At 39.9% G+C, this 25,708-nt stretch overlaps 1 protein-coding gene across 1 annotated transcript in view; it reads left to right on the forward strand.

Moving 5' to 3' along the window:
• ATRN (attractin) overlaps positions 1-25,708 on the forward strand; it is a 180,860-nt gene that overhangs the window by 109,362 nt on the left and 45,790 nt on the right. Inside the window, exons 20-24 of the mRNA XM_047771508.1 lie at positions 2,234-2,327; positions 4,842-4,894; positions 8,806-8,900; positions 12,334-12,412; positions 14,362-14,519. Of these exons, the coding sequence (XP_047627464.1) occupies positions 2,234-2,327; positions 4,842-4,894; positions 8,806-8,900; positions 12,334-12,412; positions 14,362-14,519 (479 nt within the window). The remainder of the gene's footprint in view (positions 1-2,233; positions 2,328-4,841; positions 4,895-8,805; positions 8,901-12,333; positions 12,413-14,361; positions 14,520-25,708) is intronic.

The following is a 25,708-nucleotide window of genomic DNA, read 5'->3' on the forward strand; positions in this document are numbered from 1 at the left end:
GCACCTGACGAGGAATGCAGAGATGTGAGAGAGAGGGGCTGCCCAGGGGGCCCGAGGTCTTGACTCAGCTCCCCTCAGGGACTGCCACCAAGGTGCATGTGGGCAGGGCAGCTTTCCCCGTAAGGCCCACCAGGGAAAGCCTTTGTCATGATCTGTGATTGGGCCTCAAAAATCACTTTTTTTTTTTTTTTTTTGCTGGGCCCTGGACTCTTCATTTCTTCTGTTATTTTTACTTCTGTTATTTTTAAAGATTTAAATCATCTCATGTTTCCTCATACATATCAAATAGATTCCTGTACGCAAGAAGATACTTTGTTAGAACACAAGTAACATATTTTTTTTTAAATGAAAAATGATACTTTTTTGTTTGTTCTAATTTTCAGTGGACAGTCCTCTTAGGTCTGAGTACAAAAATAATTAAGAAAGGAAAATCTCTACCTCCTCCCCAGATCCCACCTCCAGGCTCCTTAACATAGCCTTTGAGAATCTGATCCCAGAGCAGAGCTAGCTTCCTGGCGGAATATCCCTTAACCTCTGAACTGGGGTTCAGTTTCCTCATTTGTAAAACGGGGATAGTAGAGTGGTTGTTGAAATAAAAAGTCAGTAAGACCTGACAGGTAGATAGATGTGAGCAGTTATTACTACTCTTCTGATGTCCTTTCCCACTACTCTTAAATGAAATGTCTTGCTCAGATTAAAAAGCATTCAGTGTAATTTTTTTCCCCACTCCTTGTGAATAGGTTCCATCTGTTAGATGGTAGTCAGAGTTCCTGGCATCACTGAGTGGTGAGTGTGTACAGGACATTGTGCTGGCAGCTACCTGGGACATTGGCGCTTGTATTATCCCAAAGATCAAGTCACCTGCCCAAGGGCTCACCAGGAGATTTGGCCACACTGAGAACCACGTCCAGGATGTGTGACTTTAACTACCAGGCCTGGTTGTGCCTCTAAGTGCCATCATCTCTGTATCTGTGGCTGTCTTCTTAGATAATTACGTTCTCCTCTGTGGCATTTGTGGCATTTATGGGGCTTGAGTCCAGAAATTAGAGCTAGCTTTGTTTTTCAGAGTCACAATGCATAATAGAAAGCATGATTTAAAAATACTGTGAGTGGCCTCAGGTCTGAAATGTTTTCTTCTTAGAACTGTATAGTCCTTCAGCGATGGGTAACAGTCATGATTTTTTGAATGCTTACTGTGTCTCTTTCATATATTATCTCATTTAACCCTCCCTACAACCCTGTGAGATGAGCACTTTCATTATCCAAGTCACATGAGGAAGTCGACCTAGGAAGGTCAAGTAGCGGGCCCAAAGTTACGGAGAGCCAAATGGAGGGGCCTGAATTGAAACCCAGGCAAACTGACTTTGGCCCAGTGCTTTTGTTAATACACTGCAGCTCTCTCTATGGTCAGCAGAGCCCAGAGTTGAACCCTTGTGTTTCTCATTCCAGCATAAATTGTCTTAATCACTGCACTAGTCTATTCATAGGTTTCTATGGACGATTTTTGTTGTTGTTGTTGCACAAGGTTTCTTTTAAAAGTACACCTATCTCCAGCCTAATACTTTTAACTTATTCACACAAAAAACAGATTTAGCGTGAAAAGGTTTTGAGCAAAAGGATTCGTTTATTTCACCTGGAGTATAAAATGGGTCATAGCTCACACTTATGTGTTGGATGAAAGAAGGTGGAGGTATGTTGATGGCTAGAGGAGGGAGATGACAGGAGTCATTTGCTCTGAAGGCCAAGAAGAAGGCAGGCAAGGGTGGCGAGTCCTAGAGGATCTCTGAAACACTGATCTGCCACTGGAATCCTGGTGTGATCTGAAACACAGCTTTTGTGGAGAAGGCACCTCAGCTGAGGTGGAGCTTAGCCAGACCAGCCCTTGTGAAATGAAAGAAATTGTGCTAGTGAATGAAAGAATCGTGGTAGTGAAAAACAGAGCCTGTGGCAAAGATCAAAAGAGCAACAGCCTCAGGTGGCAGTGGACACTGGCATTCTCTTTTCTGCTGGCCTGTGCCTTTGGCTTCTTTAGTGTTGCCTTGACAGTACTTGAGATAAATCACCAGCTGAAAAACAAGAATCTTATCCATTAAATAGCGGCTTTTATTTTAACCTGTCTTTCCTATTGAATCCAATTCAGATAAAATTGTTTTAGGAGAAAGTCTCTGATAGTTGTAATCTTTTAAGCCAATTGTGACCGTGCCCTCCCCCCTACCCCTTTCCTTCTCCCCAGCATGCAAGTGCAACGGGCATGCATCACTGTGCAACACCAACACGGGCAAGTGCTTCTGCACCACCAAGGGCGTCAAGGGGGACGAGTGCCAGCTGTGAGTATACACACCTAGAACTCCTGCCATGGGCCACACCTCGCCAGGTGGACCAAGAGTCTGTGAAGCTGCCTGAACCCAAGAGCCACTGTCTTCCCTGTGCCTTGTTGCCATGGGCTCTGAGGGATTTCCAAGTTGATTGATTTGAAATTTTGCCCTCTATACTTTAGACAGGTCTAATTTATACCCTTCATACTGAGAAGGTCGTCAGTTTTGTACTAATTCCTTAATGGCTCTTTAATTCATATTTTTATGTTTGAGTGACAATTCCTGGGTCGCTAACTTGGATTAGTCTTTTAATTTTATTAACATCTTGATTTTTGTCATGTCAGATTTTCCTAAAAGATAGAGTTGGAAGCTGGTATTCCAGGACAGTATGTTATTTGGCATTTTGGTTGTCTAATAGTAAAGGGGTCCTCTTGGCTTTAACACCTCCCTTCCTGTTTTAGTATTTTCCTTGATGAAGTGTGTCAAACATCTTCCAGAGAAGAGTTTGGAGTTGACATTCAGGAGAATGCCAACAGCGTCAAGCACATGTGGGGATTCAGCCCTGGCTGTGCCTCCGCTTAACTGTGCTAAGCCTCATTGTCCCCGTCTGTCAATAGTGAGACTAGTGAGAATTGTTTTTACTGTCCTGGTGAGTTGAAACAAGAGAGGCGATTCCCCAGCTGCTCGCCGCCTCACCAGAAAACCTCCTAAAATATGCTCCAGTTTTACTCATTCTCTCAAGAGGAGACTTAGAGGAAAGTTTAGTAAGTATCAAACATTGAGCTGATACCAGCAGAGAGTCACTGGTAAACTTTGTTTTTCTTTAAAACAAAACAAAACAAACAAACAAAAACTAGTAATAATGTCAGCAGGGACTGAGGCCGTGATGTCGTTCGTATTCAGGAAGGAATTGTTCTCTCTGCATTTTATGGTCTACACCAATGTTCATTTTTACTGGTTTTATGCTACCCTAAAGCTAATATGTGAAGAAAACTCTAATCAGAGATTAAATTTAATTTTTAAATCTAGGTTCTTTTAAACAGAAAAGTGTAATAGGTAAAATGAATCAACCCTGCCTTCCGTTGTGATATATATCAAAGAAATGAGATGTGTGTAGGTCCAGTGAGAGACTTTCTCTTCAGGAGATTTTAGATCCAAGCAATTGCTGATAATCATTCTAGATAAAAGGACATAATATCCTTATTATTATTTATCTGGAAAAGTGTTTGACCCATGCTTTTCCCTCCTTTCCTCATAGTTCATAGCTATTGCGCCTGCCCGAATCACTTTGTGTAGTGGGAGACTGAGTTTTATGATGTTCATAGTTGATATCTTTGGGAAAATTAATAATTCTTTTTTTTTTTTTTTTATTTGCCGCACCTGCAGCATTTCTAAGTTCCTGGGCCAGGGACTGAACCAGATGCTGGATCATTTAACCCACTGTGCTGGGCTGGGGATCAAACCTGCGCCTCTACAGTGACCTGAGCCACTGCAGTCAGATTCCTAACCTGCTGTACCACAGTGGGAACTCCTTTAATATCTCTTTTTGACTAGAACTTTTTTTCTCAAGACTGATGAAAAAGTGATTATTGGTGTTTATCCTTCTCTCACTTGTAAAAGAACAGGATCAAATTGTCCAGGGAAAAGTGAGACGTGTACATAGGAAAAATATTTTTAATTTTCTTTCAGTAACAGCTCTAATTTTATTGCAGTAACAAAAACAGAGAGCTTGGTCGTTCCTGTTATGGCTCAGCAGGTTATGAACCCGACTTGCATCCATAAAGTTGTAGATTCGATCCCTGACCTCACTCAGTGGGTTAAAGATCCTGTATTGCCATGAGCTGTGATGTAGGTCTCAGATGCGGCCAGGATCCTACTTTGCTGTGGCTGTGGTGTAGGGTGGCAACTGCAGATTTGGTTCGATCCCTAGCCTGGGAGCTTTCATATGCCTGCCATGAGTGCGGCCCTAAAAAGCAAAAAAAGAAAAAAAAAAGGAGAGAGAGAAAGCTAAATGGCTATTGGTGAAAAACACACGTGTATAAGATAGCCACTCTTCCATGCAGTCACCACTTACATGTTTTGACATAATCTCATCTACACAGTTAGCCTTTGTCACAGTCTTATCCACACCCTAACATTCCAAGATGGATTAAAAACTTACTGCTTTGTTAGCAACCAACCATATGTAAATCAAATTGAAAATGTTCTGACTGTGCTTTTAGGAGAATATTTAGTCCATTCAATAGTGAAAATGTGTTTTTTATGATAATAAATAGGATCTAAATTGTATTTCATCTAGATTTATCTCAAATGTGTATCAGTTATTGGTGTGAATTGCTGGGCAGTCACCTTTGAAAATGAATGCAAACTCTCATTAGTTCACCTGATTTGAGTCTAGCAGTGAAGAATATAATTATACTGACTCAAAAACTATAGTTATATATAAAGATCTGCTTGATTTTAAAATGAATGTAGATTCTGTTTTAAATAACAATGGAAAATAACCTTCATTTTTTCCCCCCCTAGATGTGAGGTAGAAAACCGATACCAAGGAAACCCTCTCAAAGGAACATGTTATTGTAAGTGTTTTGCACTTCTTATTTATCTAGAAGCAAAGCAGTTCAGTAAAACTTCATTATTTTCTTTAACTTGGTTAGAGAATCATACAGACTATAGGAATATAGTAACCACCTGTGGAAGTATCCTCTAATTTGATGTGTTGCATTCTATTAAGTTTCATACATATGTGAACACTATTTTAAGCTGCTTTAAGTCTGGTTGTGGTTTATATCAGTCTGTCCATAGCAGAGAGCAGGGAGGAGTACAGAGATGTACATTTCTGGCTTTCCTTATTCATATTCTCCTGAAACCTTATTTCATTTGTCATTACCTAGTTGGAGTTGTCATAGTTCATATTTTAGGATCAATCAAAAACAAAATTCTTAGAGTTCCCTGGTAACTTAGAGGTTAAGGATTCAGCATTGTCACTACAATCGTGTGGGTTTGATCCCTAGCCAGGGAACGTCTGCATGCCTCAGGCATAGCCAAAAAAATTTTTAAAGCAAAAACAAAACAATGCCAGAATTCTTAAAATATAGTTGAAGCTATCATTTTCTGAAACCGATTTTTGTTAAACTCCTCTTTAGGAACAAATATGTAAAATGAAATATCTAATGACTAATGACTAGTCATTAGATAATGACTAATATCTAATAACTTCTAGTGAAAGGTAAATCTGGCAAGGTGACCAAGTCCTTCTGGGTAAATACATTTTCTTCCTATAAGAGAATCCACATCCTAGGCCAGATTATTGAACCAGAGAAGAGCTAATGTTGTGGCATTCTACTATATAATATACCCTCAAATTCATGTTCATCTGGACATGAATGTGTTTTTTTCTAGGAAAAGAAGAAAAAAACTTCATGAGTTCTTAGATCTTATTTTAAAAGCACAATTCATAAAAGAAAAAGTTGTTGGAGTTCTTTTGTGGTGCAGCAGGTTAAGGATCTGGCATTGTCACTGCAGCTGCTCAGGTCGCTGCTGTGATGCTTCGGTTTGATCCTTGGACCATGAACTTCTATATGCCACAGGCATAGCCAAAAAGAAAAAGAAGTTGTTTATTGGGACTTATCAAAATTTAAAACTTGTGTTTAAAAAAGTTCCCATCGTGGCACAGCGGAAACAAATCCGACTAGGAACCATGAGGTTGCAGGTTCGATCCCTGGCCTTGCTCAGTGGGTTAAGGATCTGGTGTTGCCGTGAGCTGTGGTGTAGTGAGCTGTGGTGTAGGTTGATCTGGTGTCGCTATGACTGTGGTGTAGGCCAGCAGCTGTAGTTCTGATTTGACTCCTAGTCTGGGAACCTCCATATGCCTTGAGTGTGGTCTTAAAAATAAAATAAAATTTAAAAAAAATACCATTAAGGAGTTCCCATTGTGGCTCAGCAGGGTTAGAACCCGACTAGTATCCATGAGTATGTGGTTTCAATCCCTGGCCTTGTTCGGTAGGTTAAAGGATCCAGCGTTAGGTCATGGCATAGGTCATGGATGCAGCTTGGATTTGGCATTGCTGTGGCTATGGCATAGGCTGGTGGTTACAACTCCGATCTGACCCCTAACCTGGAAACCTCCATATGCCATAGGTACAGTCCTAAAAAGACAATCAACCAGTCAATAAAATACCATTTAAAAAGTTAAAAAAAAAAACAAGCTACACACTAAAAATGTTTGCCAACCATATCTTTGATAAAGTTTATATTCAGAATATATAAATAACTTATGACTCTGGGATAAGGGGACAATTGCAGTTAAAAACAAGCAAAGATTTGAATAGACATTGCAACAAAAAAGATAGATGAATTGCCAATAAGCATATGAAAAAATGGGTAACATTATTAGACATTTGAGATATGTGTATTAAAACCACAGCGAGATATAGCCCTGATACGACAGGAATCAGAAACCAAGACTGTGGCTTATTAGAAGACAATTGGATTCTCATATCTGCCTTTGCATTCAGTTTGTTGCACCATGTTTCCTTGGTTAAAGTACATGAAATAAAAAACAAAAACAAAAACAAAACTGGCCCCACCAGATGTATAGTTGGAAAAGGATAGAGTATTTTAACAACCTTTTCAGATAACTATGTGTATTACCCTTTAATACCAAACCAAAACCAGACAACTGGTCATTTCTTAAGGGTTAGTTTACAATGTGTAAACTGAAACCACATCAATTAATCTTTTGTAATTTGGTGCATTATAATCTATTTCTCTATCTTGAAGAGTAAAAGTCAGTGCCACATTTTAGCAGTGATGTGGAGAAACTGAAACCCTCCTAAATTTTTTGTGGGGATGTAAAATGCTTTTCCACTTCATAAAATCATTTGGCAGTTTTTTGAACAGTTCAAAGTATATTTGCCAATATCTCATTTCCTTCTTTCCCTGGCCCCTAGCAATCACCATTTTACTTTCTATCTCTGTGAATTCAACTCTTCTAGGTACCTCATTTAAGTAAAAATAGACAATATTTGTTTTTTCGTGACCTGTTTATTTCATTTAGCATAGTGTCCTCAAGGTTCATTCATGTTCTCAGAATTTCCTTTCTCAGAGTTCCTCCTGTGACTGAGCAGTAGTGAACCTGACTAGTATCCATGAGGATGAGGTTCAATCCCTGACCTCGCTCAATGGGTTAAGAATCCAGAGTTGAGCCTTGCTGTGGCTCTGGCGTAGGCTGGTGGCTACAGCTCCGATTAGACCCCTAGCCTGGGAACCTCCGTATGCCACGGGAGCGGCCCGAGAAAAGGCAGAAAGACAAAAAAAAAAAAAAAAGAATCCGGAGTTGCCACGAGCTATGGTGTAGGTTGCATACGTAGCTTCATTCTGGTGTTGCCGTGGCTCTGACATAGGCAGAGCTGCAGCTCTGGTTTGACCCCTAGCCTGGGAACGGCCATATGCTGTGGATGCAGCCCTAAAAAGAAAAAAAAAATGTTTTTCCTCTTTAAGACTGAGTAATACTCCATTGAATGAATGGACTGCATTTTGTTTATCCATTCATTTGTTGATGGTCATTTGGATTCTTCCACCACTGGGCTATTGTGACCAATAGCTATGATCTCTTTGGTGACTATGCTATGAACATGGTTGAACAAATAGCCCTCAGGATCCTGCTTTTAGTTCTTTTGGTATATACTCAGAAGTGGAATTGCTGGATCATTTGGTAATTGTATTTTTAATTTTTTGAGGAACTGCCATACTATTTTCCATAGCCGCTGCACCATTTTACATTCCCACCAGCAGTGCACAAGGGTTCCAGTTTCTCCACAACCCCACCAACAGTTTTTTTTTTTGGGGGGGGGGGGTTGGGTAGTCATCCTATTATAGGTGATATGATTTCCCATTGTGGGTTTGATTTACATTTCCCTAATGATCAATGATGTTGAACACCTTTTCATGTGCTTATTGGCCATTTGTTTATCTTCTTTGGAGAAATATGCAAGTCTTTTACCCAGTTTTAAATCAGGTTTTTGAATTGTGCAATACTTTTTAGAATTAAGGAATACCATCTTTGGCCAGTAGGCTCTTTTCAAGGTATGTTCTTTTGCTTCATTATTAGTCTTTGAATGTTTCCTTGATTTCTAGAATAAGATAAATGAGGCACATATTCCTTGCTCCAGACCTGGAATCAACAATTTTTACATGGAATCTTGATTACTTTATACAATTAATTTATAGCTTTGTATCTTTTAAGCATGAGTAGATGCTCAATTAATATTTGTAGGTGAGTTAGGTTGGAGCCTAAAATCTCAACCAGGAACATAATATAGGGCAGTTTTCAGTTGGTGAATTCAAATAAAATGATGGTGCCCGTAGACTTGATTTCCTCTGCCAAAAGCGGTTTCCTGGCTATTGAATATTTATGAGAAAATCAGTTTCCCTAGAGACCTATTCTGTTTTGCTCAGCTTTTAAATACACATTTCTTTCTTTCCATAGATACTCTTCTTATTGACTATCAGTTCACCTTTAGCCTATCCCAGGAAGATGATCGCTATTACACAGCCATCAATTTTGTGGCTACTCCTGATGAAGTAAGGTTTAAAGCTTCTTACTTTGTTTTGAATTTGTATGGATCTTTTTCTTGCTCATTATGGGTAGAGGCACTGCCTTAGTTGCCATCTCCAGAGTGGGGCCCACAGGATGATGTGTAGAGGGACAGGAAAGAAATGTTGGAATCTGCATTTTATCTCCTTTCTCTCTAAAAGGTAAGAATGGTGTTGTTACGATTTACCAGAGTTCGATACACAGAGTGACATTGACTCCACACGTATGTGGTGTGCCCATCAGCCCTTCGCAGTCCCATACAGGAAAGGAGAGGAGACTGCACAGGGAACTGCCCTCTCAGGGGGCAGCGGCAGAACCCAATTGTACTCCCGCAGAATGGGAATTAATACCAGCGATGCATGTAAGGTGACACGTCTGCACCTAGAAAGAGTTCTTAGCCTCATTAAGAGGTAAAAACAGTGATGGTTTAGTTGTCCAATAAGAGGTTAGCCAGAGATAGTTGAAATTATTAAGGTAACTATTTGAAATGTATTTTGATATCTACTGTTATTAATGGTGAAGCCTCACCTGCCATAAAGAATTACCTGGCGGTAGAAGGCAGCCACCACAGCACGACCTTTAAAAGTGAAGCATCTAGGACGTGAAGACACACCATTACGATTTCTTCAGTGAAATAGAAAGTTATTCAAAACTACTCTGGTACAAATGAAATTTTTCTTAAAATATTTTATTTATTGATTTACATAATGATTTTTGTTTTGTTTTTTTTCATTATAGCTGGTTCTGTCAATTTTGTACTATACAGTATGGTGACCCAGTTACACATACATGTATAGATTCTTTTTTCTCACTCAAATGAAATTTTACTAAACTTGATGATAAATTATTTAGGAACCTCCTTAGAGGTTTCTTATTTCTCATCAACATATACAGAGTCATTTACCATTACAAAATACAATAAATGTAACAAAGGAGATATGGAAAACTATATGATAAAAAGCCGAAGTATATTCCTTTGTTAACAAATGTTATCAACAGGCACTGCTGAATTTAAGAAATAAATAAATTAGTAGTAAAACAAAGTCCATAGTGTGTGATGTTTACAATTAAATGAAAGGAAGATTTGTTTTTTATATTCCACTTCAGTGATAAAATTGAGAAGAGATGCACTAGAGAAGATATATTCTCATGAATGAATAGCTTTTTAAGAAAAATAATAAATGACTTTTATTTATTGTGGAAAATTTGAAAATATTGTGGAAAAGCTGTGTTGGTATATAATTTCAGTGGTTGTATTGACCAGAATTTTTTTTTTAATTTTTTCAGGATAAGGCTATAGCAAAAGTGCCACACATAAAATTTATTTACTGCCTTGTTTTTCTTAGGATAATATTTAATAGCGTTATACAATGTGTGTGTCCTGTCTTTTACAAAAGCACCAGGATTTCAAGTTTATTAATCTTTTCCATGGAAAGAAGTGATTGCTAGTAATGTGCTGTGTTATTAAAAAATAAACACTTGAGCTGTCCCCTCAAGAGGAAGGTGAGGCTTTATCAGTAAATCAGAAGGTGACTGTTTTGTCAGAAAAACTATCACATTTTGGAAATGCTGTTTGGAAATGCTTCCATTGTTGTAATTTTTTGCTGTAAAAACTATCAAGAGAACAGCCTTTAAAGTCTTTTTTCTAACCTGTTTCAAAATCTTTCAAAATGAACTTCAGCAGGATTGGATTCAAAAATATAAAATACAACATCTGACTCATTTGGAAAAACAATTTTTTGACCCTAAGAAAGAGATTTATTAGCCAAATTTCAGTGAAAGCTGAATATTAGTATCATGACTTAGCCAGCACAGCTGACAGTGCTCTTCTTCCAGCTGGCTCAGCATTTTTTCAGAGATGGCCTTTTCAGTCTCAAGAGTCAAAATAAACTAGCTCTTCAAATTGCTATATCTCTAAGTGCTATATAGCATTTTCAAAGGAATGAAATATATTTTGTCATATTTCTCTTGAAATATTTTTAGTGAGAGAAAAATATTCTTTTTTTTAAATTTTTTTTATTTTTCCACTGTACAGCAAGGGGATCAAGTTATCCTTACATGTATACATTACAATTACATTTTTTTTTCCCCACCCTTTGTTCTGTTGCAACATGAGTATCTAGACAAAGTTCTCAATGCTACTCAGCAGGATCTCCTTGTAAATCTGTTATTCTAAGTTGTGTCTGATAAGCCCAAGCTCCCGATCCCTCCCACTCCCTCCCCCTCCCATCAGGCAGCCACAAGTCTTTTCTCCAGGTCCATGATTTTCTTTTCTATGGAGATGTTCATTTGTGCTGGATATTAGATTCCAGTTATAAGTGATATCATATGGTATTTGTCTTTGTCTTTCTGGCTCATTTCACTCAGTAGGAGATTCTCTAGTTCCATCCATGTTGCTACAAATGGCATTATGTCATTCTTTTTTATGGCTGAGTAGTATTCCATTGTGTATATATACCACATCTTCCGAATCCAATCATCTGTTGGTGGACACTTGGGTTGTTTCCATGTCCTGGCTATTGTGAATAGTGCTGCAATGAACATGCGGGTGCCTGTGTCTCTTTTAAGTAGAGTTTTGTCCAGATAGATGCCCAAGAGTGGGACTGCGGGGTCATATGGAAGTTCTATGTATAGATTTCTTAGGTATCTCCAAACTGTTCTCCATAGTGGCTGTACCAGTTTCCATTCCCACCAACAGTGCAGGAGGGTTCCCTTTTCTCCACAGCCCCTCCAGCGCTTGTTATTTGTGGATTTATTAATGATGGCCATTCTGACTGGTGTGAGGTGGTATCTCATGGTAGTTTTGATTTGCATTTCTCTTATAATCAGTGATGCTGAGCATTTTGAGAAAAATATTCTTAATCATGACTGAAGATGATCAAAAGTTTTTAAACTTAGTTTATTTCAGCTTTTTGTGCTATTTTTTAAAAACCGTTTCCATTTTGGAGAACTTTTTACACTGTATATAATCTATGGGCTCAGAAGTACATAGGTTTGAATTATACATAAATATAAATTGAGACACTTGATCCAAGTATTTTCCTCTCTAGACGTTTGGAAAGGGCTGCCCTGAGGATTCTTAGGAGGCTGATCCCTCTAACATAGATTATAGGATGTAGGTCATTGTGTTCTGGTGAGGGTCTTTTTTCTTGGAGTTAGGCATTTGATAAAGCATTAAACCCCATATACCTCTGTGGGAAGGAAGTGAAATTTATTTGAAGTGAAATTTTATTTATATTGCTTATGTTAAGGTTAGAAATTTTTGCTAACCCTTCTATAAGTGTGAGTTTCTTTTGAGACATTAAAATATCTTTTTTGTAATTAAGAAAGTTGAGATGGTAAAATTTAATTACTGCTTTATTTTAAAGTTAGGAAACTGTTATGGTAATTAATTTTCTAATTATTTATACTTCTGATCAGCAAAACAGGGATTTAGACATGTTCATCAATGCCTCCAAGAACTTCAACCTCAACATCACCTGGGCTGCCAGCTTCTCAGGTAAAGACATACCTAGAGAAGACCTTCTGAGTGGAAGAGGGGAAAAAGAGTTGAGAAAAGGGGCTTTGGAGACGGATAGGTTTGAAACCCACCTTTGCCACTTATTAGCTGAGAGACCTTAAGCAAATGTCTAAAACCTATCCTTAGACCCTCAGGGCTGTTTGTCTTAAAGAGAAGGTAATAATACTTGTCTCCTGCAATTATTATATTGATTAAATTGACTATACCTGGAGTTCCCTGGTGGCTCAGAGGGTTAAGGATCTGGCCTTGTCATTGCTGTGGTGCACGTTTGATCCCTGGCCCCACAACTTCTGCATGCCCCAGGCACAGGCAAAAGAAAAAGATAAATTAGGCTATACCTGTCAGTGCCTGCCATGGTAGCAGGGTAGATACATGCTCACTTCCCCTGTCCTCCTACCACCATTGCTGTAGCCTGTGCCACCATCATTCCCATCCACACTTTAGAAATATAAAATGCAAGTGACTCAGTTTCAAAAAAAGGAAACATTTTTAATAGAATCAGATTTTAATGGGTATGGGAAAAAACACACTTTGGGAATTAAATCAAGCTCTGAGAGCACAGCTTTTGCTGTCTTGTTTATCTTACTATGATTCCCTGAAGAAGATCTAAGGGGCAGAAAATCTACTAAAGAAAGAACCCTGATGCAGTGGTTAAGAATGTAGCTTAGTGGATCTGGATTTGAATTCTGCATTTACTTATTGCACTGTGCTTTCTGAGCCAGTTTCCTTAGGTATGAAAAGGGATGATTAAAAACACCCAGCCATGTAGAATGTTCTGAGGATTAAATCAGACAATAAATGAAATACTCATTGTAAAGCTAGAACATGGTAAATTCTCATCAGATGGTAACTATGTTTCATCACCTTTATTCCTATCACAATACTGTTTTTTGGCCAAAAAACAACCAATCAGATGGAAACAAACAAACAAAAATTATCTTTGCACATCACTTGTGTTTATCACATCTTAAAAGATTGTATGGAATTCAGAAAAGGTTCAGAAACCTGCAGTATGGAGAGACCTTTAAGAAGTCTGAATCATGAGAGCCTTTGTTTGGAGAAAGGCGGCATCCCTGAGTATGTGATTGATTTACAGTGAGTCTGAATGAGGCCCTGCCGGTTTGGGCTTCAGTCAGGTGTTTAACACAGACATGGAAAAAGCCTATTTTGTGAATCTTTATAGACACTAGAATTCCTGGCTGAGGGATGATGTGGAATGTTGAAGAACTGCCTGGGAATAGGATGGATTTATATCAGATTGGGGGCATTTAAAGGTTGTAGCTGGTAATGGAAGGGATGGAGTGACACACCCCCCCACCCCCACCCCAGAGCTACCTGCTACTGCTGAGACTTGGGGTCGCTGCTAGTTAGGAAGTGAGGGTTAGAATCCACTTCCCCGATGTGTGCATCAGGAGTACTGCCAAACATGTGAAAGTGGGAAATGCAAAGCAAGTGAAGTGTTGTGGGCAGAGTGAATGCTCTTGCTTGTTAATATGATCCTAGTGGTATCTGTATTTTCAAGGCCACATGTAGCCTGTTTCTGTGGGAAGGGTTGTAGGGGCTCCTGGTAAAGCCATTTTGGTTGAGGGCAAAGGCTTGGGTATCAACCCGCCAAGCTTCAAATCCCAAATCCACTTCTTCCTGGTTGTGCGACCCGAGTTAAGTTACTTAATTTTCCTGAACCTAAGTTTTCTGATGTGTAAAGGAAGATAACAGTTGCTAGAATTAAATGGGATTGAGCTCTTAAAGGCTGTTTCTGGAACAGAGTGTTTTGGGATTTGTTTTTTATTTTTTAAATTTTATTGGAGTATAGTTGACTTACAATGGAACAGTGTTTAATAAAGGCTGTTACTGTAATAGTAAGGGCAGATTCTGTCCAAAAAAAAAGAAAGGGGGTCTCTTCTATTTCAATCTTTTCTTCCCAACAGCTGGAACCCAGGCTGGAGAAGAGATGCCAGTTGTTTCAAAAACCAACATTAAGGAGTACAAAGATAGCTTCTCTAATGAGAAATTTGATTTTCGCAACCACCCAAATATCACTTTCTTTGTTTATGTCAGCAATTTCACCTGGCCCATCAAAATTCAGGTAAGAAGTGCTTTTCAGTCTCATACTTGCAAAGATGGTGAAATCTCTGTAATGGAAACTGAATTCGCTAATCTGTCACTGGCAGTAAATGAGATGTAAAAGATTAATATTGCTTTGCCTCTGCCATATCTGTGCTAAGGAGTTCCATGTGCATACCGTAAAGAAGATTATAGGCTTAAATCACTTATGAGGAAATTTTTAAGCACATTTGAAAGCAAGTTGACGTGTAACAGATTTGGTAATTACACCTGTATTCATTTCTTCATTGAGGACTTACCACTTAAAAGCCTGTAGAGGGCTACACAGAGATTCAATTCTGGACTAAGGTGGATATACATGAAGCAGACACATGTATAACCAGTGAAAGCTGGAGTGTAGACATCACCATATGAGAAGACCCCCAATGTGCCATGAGAGTTTAAAGGGTTATAGGATGGAGGGTCGTGAGGACACAGTTGGGTGAGGGGTGTAAGGTCACCTAAAGTGTTTAGGCCTTCTAGTCAGATGCAGATTTGAGTCCTGGCTCTCTCCTATAACCTCTCTACGTCCCAGATTCTTGGCGCATGTGAACTGAAAGGGTAGATCTAAGGGTTCATGTTGTCTGCTTCAGCCACTGCTGCGATCAGCCTGCTCCTTTTCTCTATTCCCAGGAGATCAGCACACTCCCTCTTAACCAAGACTGTGGCCCCGTTTGTGCTCTTTATCATCATGTGCCACTGTGTCTTTGAGGCCTTGCCTCAGTGCTTTCTGCTTTAACCTCCTCAGTTTTAGGTAAATGTGGTGTTCCGGTATAGATGGACTTCCAAGGATTGCTTCACCTTTAGCCATGGAAGTGTGGTCAGTGGACTGGGCTAAGGCTCTTTGCCAGCTGTCAGTAGCTTGTTCAAAAGAAGCAAGTCATCACTGATCAGTTGGGATAGGTTCGAAATCTAGTTCTGGTGCTGTGTGTCCATGCCTATGGACTGTAACTGAAAAAATAGTCTTTCCCTTTCTGGAATGTGAATGACAGGCTCTGTGTTGTATTTTTTCTCACCACCCTCTTTCCTATCTAGGTGGTCTACAGATTTGTTTATCCTCTAATCCGCTTCCGCCTTTGCTCTTGCACACACTCTGCTTCCCTCCCCAACTAGCCTTCTTGTAAACATTGACCACACTCCCTGTTTCTGTTTCCTCTTATCCATTCACCCATCAGCCCGCAACAGTCAGCCTTCTTCTCTCACCATATCCTGAAGCTGCCGTCATAGTGGACTCCAGTGATGGAATTCTTCAGTCCTCTTCTTCTCATTGCATGATTTGAGTCACTGTCTTTCTTACCTGCCAATCCTTTCTTTCCCTGATTCTCTGGCCTGTCTTTTTAAAGAATCTTCTTCCTTAAACATTGGGGTTGTCTGGGATTCAGTCCACGCTTCTCCTCAGTCTTTATCCCACTTGTAAGATTTATGGTACTATTTCTATACTGGTGATTCTCAGCACTTGGTCTCCAGCCCTGCTTATACTTAAACTCCAGTGCTCTTTGTTGCTCCCTAAACATCTTTCCCTGGACATTCACAGGCTCCCTGCACTCAGGGAGTCATTCTTATGATCTCAGTCACAAACCCTGTGCTTCTCTTTCAAGTGAATGGCACTACCATTTGTCCTATTGCATGAGGCAGGACCCTGGAAATTATTTGCATTCCTAGGTCCTGATGGATGTGGCGTGATTTTTTTTTTTTTTTAACTTTATGCATTGCTGGACTCAGTTCGCTAGTATTTTGCTTAGAATTTTGTATTTATCTCATGAGTGAGAAAGGCTGGTAATTTTCCTTTCCTGTCCTTGTTATGGTCTTTTTGGTCATTTGTTTTTTAGGGCTGCGCCTGTGTCATATGGAAGTTCCCAGGCTAGGGGTCCAGTCAGAGCTACAGCTGCTGGCCTACACCACAGCCACAGCAACACAGGACCCGAGCTGTGTCTGCGACCCACACCACAGCTCACAGCAACACGGGATCCTTAACCCACTGAGCAAGGCCAGGGATCAAACCCACAACCTACATGGTTACCAGTCAGATTCATTTCCTCTGTGCCACAATGGAAACTCCTAGTTACGGTTTTTATATCAAAGTTAAGCTAACCTTTAATTACAAATTGAGTAGCTATCTCTCTTTTTCCTTGCTGGAAAAGATTATGTGAGATTAGAATTATATGAACCTTGAATACTTGGTTGATCTCTCTTGTAAATCATTCTGGTGTTTTATTTGTGGAGCTTTTTTTTTTTCTTATCTGCTGATTCAACTTATTTAATAGTTACAAAATATTTTGGATTGTCTATTTGAATCACTTAAGGTAATTTTTTCTAGATATTTATTTCATATGTTTTCAAATGTATTGACACAAAGTTTTTCACAGTGTCCTCTTATCTTTGCAGCATCTGTGCTTAAATGTATTGATTCACATACTCAAAGATGGTTAAAGTGGTAAACTTTATCTTAATATATATTTAACCTAATTTTTTAAAGTTAAAAAAAAAGCAAAATTTTTTGTAGACATATTCAAGCTTATTCTAATATTTATATGAAAAGGAAAAGATTCTAAAATAGCTATAACAGTTTTTAAAAAGCTGTTCTTGAATAGCTATAACAGTTTATGAAATAGTTATAATAGCTATAAAGTAGGAGGTATCACTGCACAAAATATTAATAAGGCTTACCATTTAGCTACAGTAATCAAGATGCTGTGGTTATTACTAGAGGATAGAACATAGATCAATGGAATAGAACAAAGGACTCAGAAATAGAACCACATAAATATATCCAAATGATTTTTGACAAAGGCGCAGTCAATTTAGTGGAAGAAGGATATCCTTTTCAACAGATAATGCTGGAACAATTGGACAACCATAGGCAAGTAAGTGACCAAAGTATCACTCTTATACAAAAGTTAACTCAATATGGGTCACATTTAAATGTAAAACTATAAAACTTTTAGGAAAAAAAATAGAAAATCTTCATATCCTAAACCTAGACAAAATATTTTCAGATTTGACAACAAAAGCATGATCTATGAAAAAAATTAATAAATTGGGCCACATCAAAATCAAAAGCTTTTGCTCTGTGAAAAACCCCGGTAAGAGGTTGAAAAAATAAGCTATATACTAGGAGAAAATATTTGCAAAAAATTTTTCTGGCAAAGAACTTGTATCTAAAATACAAGAACTCCCGGAGTTCCCATCGTGGTGCAGTGGAAACAAATCTGACTAGGAACCATGAGGTTGTGGGTTCAATCCCTGGCCTCACTCAGTGGGTTAAGGATCTGGCGTTGCCGTGAGCCCTGGTGTAGGTCGCAGACGTGGCTCGGATCCTGCATTGCTGTGGGCTGTGGTGTAGGCCAACAGCTACATCCCCAATTCAATCCCTAGCCTGGGACCCTCCATATGCCATGGGTGCAGCTCCCCCACCCCCAAAAAAGACAAAAATAAATAAATAAATAAAATATAAGAACTCTCAGTATAGCTCTAGAAGACAAGATGGCAGAGTAGGACTTGAGCGCACCTCTTCTCATAAAAACACCAAAATTACAACTGACTGCTGAGCAACCATTGACAAAAAAGATTGGAATCTGCCAAAAGAGATATTTTACATACAAAGAAGCCACAATGAGATGGTAGGAGGGGCACTTTCACTGTACCATCAAATCCCATACCCACTGGGTAGGTGACCCACGAACTATAAAACAATTATATTGCAGAGTTTCTCCCACAGGAGTGAGAGTTCTGAGCCCCACATCAGGCTTCCCAGCCTGGGGAATCTTGCATCAGGAGGAGGAGCCCCCAGAGTATTTGGCTTTGAAGGCCAGTGGGGCTTGAGTACAGGAGTTATATAAGACTGGAGGAAGCAGAGACTCCACTCTTAAAGGGCGCATACATGGTCTCACATGCACTGAAACTCAGGGCAAACAAATGACTCCATAGGAGCCTGGGCCAGACCTACCTGCAAGTCATGGCAGGTCTTCTGGGGTGGTGGGAGATGGCTGTGGCTTACTGTGGGGTCAAGGACACTGGTGACAGAATCCTTGGGGAGTATTCATCAGCATGCATTCTCTGGGAGGTCACCATTTTGTCACTGAGATGACCCCCAATAGCAGCCTGCAGGCTTCAGTGCTGGGATACTGCTGCTCAAACAATCAACAGAGTGGGAACACAGCCCCACCGGTAAGCAGACAGGCTGCCTAGTCACCTAGAGCCCACTGCTGCCTGGTGGCTAAACACACCGCTTAACATGGTCCTGTCCACCAGACAGACAAGACCCAGCTCCACCCAGCAGTAGGCAGGCAGCTGTCCCTCCCACCAGGAAGCCTGCACAGCCCCTGGACACACCTCACCCACCACAAATCAGACATGAGAAGGAAGAGGAGCTACATTCCTGCAGCCTGTGGAACACAGACCACAAACACAGAAAGTTAAACAAAATGAGATTGTAGAGAAATATATTCCAGATGAACGACTATGCTCCAGAAGAACAACTATGTGAGGTAAAAAAAGAAGATAAAACCGCAGAAGAACAACTCTATGAGGTGGGGATAGTTAATCTACATGGAAAAGAATTCAGAGTAGTGACAGTAAAGTTGATCCAAGATCTCTGAAAAGGAGTGGAGGCACAGAAGGAGACAGTACAAGAAATATTTAACAAAAGCTAGAAGTTTTAGGAGTTATCTTGTGGTGCCGAGGGTTAAGGATTCCAATGTTATCGCTGAAGCAGCTTGGGTCTCTGCTGTGGCATGAATTCAGTCCCTGGTCTGGGAACTTCCACATGCTGCAGGTGCAGCCGCCCCAAAAAAGCTAGAAGATTTTAAAGAACAAACAGGAGTTCCCATCGCGGCTCAGGGGAAACAAATCTGACTAGTATCCATGAGGACGCAGATTCAATCCCTGGCCTCATTCAGTGGGCTAAGGATCTGGCGTTACCTTGAGCTGTGGTGTAGGTTGCAGATGCAGCTCGGATCTGGCATTGCTGTGGCTGTGGTGTAGGCCAGTGGCTACAGCTCCAATTCAACCTCTAGCTTGGGAACCTCCACATGCTGTGGGTGCAGCCCTAAAAAAGACAAAAATAAAAATTAAAAGAACAAATAAAAAGAGGTGAACAATACAATAACTGAAAAATACACTAGAAGGAATCAATAGAATAAATGGGGCAGAAGAATAAATAAGTGAGCTGGAAGACAGATTGGTGGAAATCACTGTCACAGAAGAGATTAAAGAAAAAAGAATGAAAAGAAATAAGGACAGTCTAAGAAACCTCTGGGAAACATTAAACATACCAACATTCACATTTTATATATATGTAAGTCCCAGACAGAGAAGAGAGGGAGGAAGGACCAGAGAAAATATTTGGAGAGATAATAGCTAAAAACTTCCCTAACATGAGAAAGGGAACACTCAAGTCCAGAAAGTGCAGAGATAAACTCAAGAAGGAGCATACTGAGACACATATTAATCAAACTGAAAAATATTAAAGACAGAGAAAATATTAAAAGTAACAAGAGAAAAGCAACAAATCACATACAAGGGAATCCCCATAAGGTTATTGGCTGACTTTTTTCAGCAGAAGCTCTGTAAGTGAGAAAGGAGTGGCCTGCTATATTTAAAGTGATGAAAGGAACAAACCTACAACTAAGAATATGCTACCCTGCAAGACTCTTGTTCAGATTTGACAGAGAAACCAAAAGCGTTACAGAAAAGCAAAAGCTGAGAGAATTCAGCACCACTAAACCAGCTTTAGAACAAATACTAAAGGAACTTCTCTAGGCAGGAAAGGAAGGCCACAACTAGAAACAAGAAAATTGCAAATGGGAAAGCTCACCAGTAGAGGCAAACATATAGTAAATGTAGGAAATCATCCACACACAAATATGATATCAAAACCAGCAATTGTGAGGAGGGTACAAATACAGGATATTGGAAATGTGTTTGAATTAAGAGACCAGCAACTTAAAACAATCTGGGTTAAGAACCTGACTAGTGTCACCTTCAGGTTTGATCCTGGCCTCGCTCAGTGAATTAAGCATCCAGCATTGCTGCAAGCCACAGCATAGGTCATAGATGAGGCTCAAATCTGGTGTGGCTGTGGCGTAGGCTGGCAGCTGCAGCTCCGATTCAGCCCCTAGCCTGGGAACTTCCATAGGTCGCAGGTGTGGCCCTAAAAAAATTAAGTAAATAAATACGAGTTTAAAAATAAAATAAAGACTGTTGGAGTTCTCTTATGACACAGCAGCTTAAGGATCTGGCATTGTCACTGCAGCAGCTGGAAAATTCCACATGCTGGGGTGTGTAAAAAAAGTATAGAACTGGCACAAAATCAGACAAATAGAGATCAATGGAATAGAATAGGGAGCCCAGAAATAAACCCATGCACTTATGGTCAACTAATCTATGACAAAGGAGGCAAGAATATGCAATGGATAATAGACAATCCCTTCAGTAAGTGGTGCTAGGAAATAGCTACATGTAAAAGAATGAAATTAGAACATTTTCTAATACCATACACAAAAATAAACTCAAAATGGATTAAAGACCTAAAGGTAAGACCAGATACTATAAAACTTAGAGGAGGGAGTTCCCCATCCTGGCTCAGCAGAAATCTGACTAGTAACCATGAGGACACAGGTTCAATCCCTGGTCTTTCTCAGTGGGTTAAGGATCTGGCGTTGCTGTGAGCTGTGGTGTAGGTCACAGACTCGGCTCAGATCTGGTGTTGCTGTGGCTGTGGTGTAGGGCAGCAGCTATAGCTCCAATTTGACCCCTAGCCTGGGAACTTCCATATGCCATGGATACGGCCCTAAAAAGACAAAAATAAATAAATAAATGAAAACCACAGTGGACACACCTATTAAAATAACTAAAAATTAAAATAGCAATAACACCACATGCTAGAGAGAAAGCATAGAAATTGAATCTTTTGGTCCATTGGAAATGGACCATACATTACTGATAAAATGGGACAGCCAATCTGGAGAAGAATTTTGCATTTTCTTGTAAAAATAAACTTGCACTTAGTATACAACCTGGCAGTTGCTTTCCTGGGCATTTATCCCAAAGAAATGAAAACTGATGTACATTCTAACACCTGAACAGCATTGTTTATAGCACCTGTACAGCAATATTTAGCAGCTTTATTCTTAATACCTCCAAACTGTAACCAACCCAAGTATTCTCCAACAGGTGAATGATTAAACAAACTCTGCTACATTAGATATCATGGAATAATACTCAGCAGTAAAAAGAAACAAACTTGATAAACCAACTTGGATGAGTCTGAGGAAATTTTGCTGAATGGAAAAAAAAAAATCTTAGAAATTTACATACTATGCAGTTCCATTTATACAACATCTGAAAATAAAAATTTTAGACCAAAAATAGATACAGATCTACTGAACCTTCGACTTTCTCTGACTTCTTCTACACCCTTTTTTGAAAATTCTCATCAGATTAGGCCAGCACCCCCGCCCCACGCGCACACACACAAGGGGCAGGAGTTTTACCAGATATTCACATCAATGTGGTAGGAATCTTTGGAAACATATTAGCATTTTTCTCTGCTATTGTCTACATTTGGAGTGGGGCCAGCAAGTTAGAATGTTTGTCTGACCCCCAGGGAATGTCAGCTCTAGTCTCTAGTCAGTCACATTTCAATTTGATAACATCTGCTAACACTGTCAAGTTTGCATACAATAAAAAATAAAATATTTTCTTTGGGTTCTAGTAAATATAATTTATTGACTTGTTTTAAGTTGAGGTTATTTTCATATTGACATATGAAAATATGTTATATTCCAGATCTGATTGAACTCATAGCTTTCTTTCTTACAGCTGGAAAATGATTAGTATTTTTACAATTCTTAGTGAAAATCTTGACTTACACTGCTGACGTTTTTCCTTTTTGGAAAGAGGGCTCTGTGCATATAAACGGGCTTTTGTGCTGGAGATAGCTGTGCTGTTGCCAATGCCGAGTTTGTTTGGGTTTTTTTTTTTTTTTTTTCCTACCAATACCCTGTTGCTCCACCCTCTGAAAGTCACTGACATGGTCATTTCCTTCTGGAGGGATTTCTTCCCCACATATACTTTTTAAGAGTACTAACTTTAAGACTCAAAGAGATGTTGATTTTCTGCCTGATTTTTTGGTCTTCTTTACCTGGACTGGATCACTCACTTGAATAAGATCCACTTATGAAAGCTGCATTCAGGAGCACTTTCGAAAATAAATGATGGCATGCTTGCCATTTAGTTTGCCAAGCTGTCCTTGAAAAAGCAGGTAAGTTCTTTTGAAAATATGTCTTTTTACTCTTTGGTACAAATCGCTGCAGTATTCACGAACAGCATGACGGGATCATCGGCCTCATGTGTTCTTGGTATCTTTGCATGAGAACCTGGTCAGTGCTGTTCTTTCCACACTTGGGACTGGATCTGGATGTGCTTGAGGGGCCTGAGCTTGCATCTTCCTAGGCAGATGTGGGCATCTTCTCAGCAGAGAAGGCTGCACCTTTTTTTATTGCTTTATTTTCCTCGAGCCTTAGCTTTTCTAGACATAATTAGCTCTTAAATACACATTAGAGATTATGTAGATTTAGTTAAAATGCAGACTTATTTGAAGAAGAGAATGGGAAATGTTTAAAGGGGGCAGTATAGGCCATTCAGTTAAATTTCAGTATGGCTTTCAGTGCAGACAAAGACATTTTTTGTCTTTGATTCTCATTTTTTAAAGCAAAATAACTGAGGAAATTTAATTCTCTACTCAGAAATTTGTGTAAATATTGGCACTTTAAAAAGTAATAGTAAACTCAAGTTCTTTCGCTCTGAACTGATCCCAGGATTCTTTTCCATAATTAGGAACAGATCAAAACCTACAACTGCTAACTCAGGGAGTTTGAAACTAACTATAAAAATCTTTGTAGATACAGTTTAAAATTTTTAAAAACCACCCAGACTGAAAAGGCCTGTGTGGTGGAGGATGGTGGGAGTGTAGGGTCTGCTGCGCCTGGTTTCTGGTTGGCTGCTCTTGTGGGTGAGTTCCCCTTCTTCAGTCTCCGCTTTCTGAAAGCGAGTCTAGTTGTTTCCCTGTGTCCGTAGGACTCACCTGGCTTCAGCCATGGCCATCGTTTGGGAGGGTAGGTATTCAAGACAGAGAATGCACAGGCAGACATTGTGTATGAGGTGGGAAGGTGGGTGGTGGAGCTGGGATGCTGGCTTGTTACCGGCTCTGCAACAGAGGTTGTTATTGTAATGTGGAACTAATATTAAAGTTCTCTCCATGCTGGGTGTTTCGTTTGCTAGTTTATGTAAGAGGCTAGTGTTCACAAGTGAAGGCAGCACAGGATTTGTATTGAGAACTGGGCATTCATTTAGATCCTAGACTTATGTTTACAGGTGCTAGTAGGATTGCTGTACTAAGCAAAACATGTATGAGACTTCTGTTGATTCACATAGACTTTTTATATTAACAGCTTTATTGAGATATAAATCACATACTTTACAGTTTTCCCATTTAAAATGCACAATTTAGTGGGTTTTGGTATATTCACAGAGTTGTGCAACCATGACTGCCGTTGGTTTTAGAATGTGTTCATCCTCCCAAAAAGAAACCCCACACCCAGATGCAGTCCCTTCCATTCCTCGCTCCCTCTAGCCTGGGCAGCCACCAGTCTACGTTCTTTCTCTATGGATTTGCCTATTCTGGGCATTTCACATAAATTGAATCATGTAATAGGTGGTCTTTTGTGACCAGCTTCTTGAGTAAGCACTGTGTGTTCAAGGTGCATCCATATTTAGCATGTTTCAATACTTCATTCCTTTTGCAGACTGAATAATTTTCTATTGTATGGATATACCACATTTTGTTTATCCATTCATCTGTTGATGGATACTTGGGTGGTTTTCACTCTTAGCTATTATGAACAGTCAGATATACTTGGTTTACATTTATTGTATGATAATGTATACACATCCCTTCTAGTGTTAGATGTCTGTACCATAAGGATTTTAAGAATTATAACACCATGAAATACATTTAGAACTAAACTACTTAAAGTATAAATCTCTCTTAGTTTCAGGTGGCATTTAAAGTTCTTATACTACCTCCTGGTTTTCATCCTGATTGTTATTTATTATTCCTTCTTCTTAAAAGTCTCCTCTTTTCTGCTTTTCACCTGTGGCTTTGGCTGTTTCTTCTCAGTTGTTCATTGCCATCATTCCCTTGGGTTTCCTCTGGACCCTTTTGCCCTGGACAGTCCCATCCAAACCATCTGTGAACACCACCTATGGCTGGCATGGTCACAGCAGACCTCTCTCCTGTGATCTCCTTGGCCACGACCCACTAGACTTCCTTTACCATCCACTCACTTTCTGGCCCAGCATAGGCAGCCATGAGTGGACAGCAGGATCCATGCCATATGCTGGGAGGCAGGATGTGCCCCTGGGTTCCTGGAGGCCCTAGGAGGAGAGCGGAGTGCTGGTGTTGCCTGAGTCTGCATGAGACGGGATAGCACTGGAGCTGAAGTCTAAGGAACATGAGTTGAGGGAGTGAGGATGTTCAGGGTAGGAAGGAGCATCTCCATGCACTTTCAAGAACTATCAGGAGTTTAGCAGAGCGGAAGTGACAGTTCTGTGAGCAAGGAGCTAGAGAGCAGGGCAGACAGAAGCTGTCATAAAGAAACTGGGGATGGTGTTCCTATCATGGCTCAGCAGTTAACAAACCCAACTAGCATCCATGAGGACGTGGGTTCGATCCCTGGCCTCGCTCAGTGAGTTAAGGATCCAGCATTGCCGTGAGCTGTGGTGTAGGTCACAGACGTGGCTCAGATCACAAGTTGCTGTGACGTAGGCCAGTAGCTACAGCTATGATTCAGCCCCTAGCCTGGGAACCTCCGTATGCCACTGGTGGAGCCCTAAAAGACAAAAAGACAAGGAAAAAAAGAGACTGGGGCTTCAGCTGAGGGATTTGCACTATAGCCTAGAAACCACTAGAACTTATTAAGATGCTTTAAGCCAACAAATGACCAAAGATCAGTGTTTTAGAGAGATGGCTTTGGCAGCAGTTGGGAGAATAGATTGGAAGGAGCCAGGGCTGTCACAGCAAAACTCACAGAGGTGGCAGCATTAAGACCCAAGTTAGAATATGCTCAGGCAGTGGTCATAGAATCTTCTGTCCTTGGCACAGCTGAGGCC

This window comes from Phacochoerus africanus, chromosome 3 (genome assembly GCF_016906955.1).
Source record: "Phacochoerus africanus isolate WHEZ1 chromosome 3, ROS_Pafr_v1, whole genome shotgun sequence".
NCBI lineage: Eukaryota > Metazoa > Chordata > Mammalia > Artiodactyla > Suidae > Phacochoerus > Phacochoerus africanus.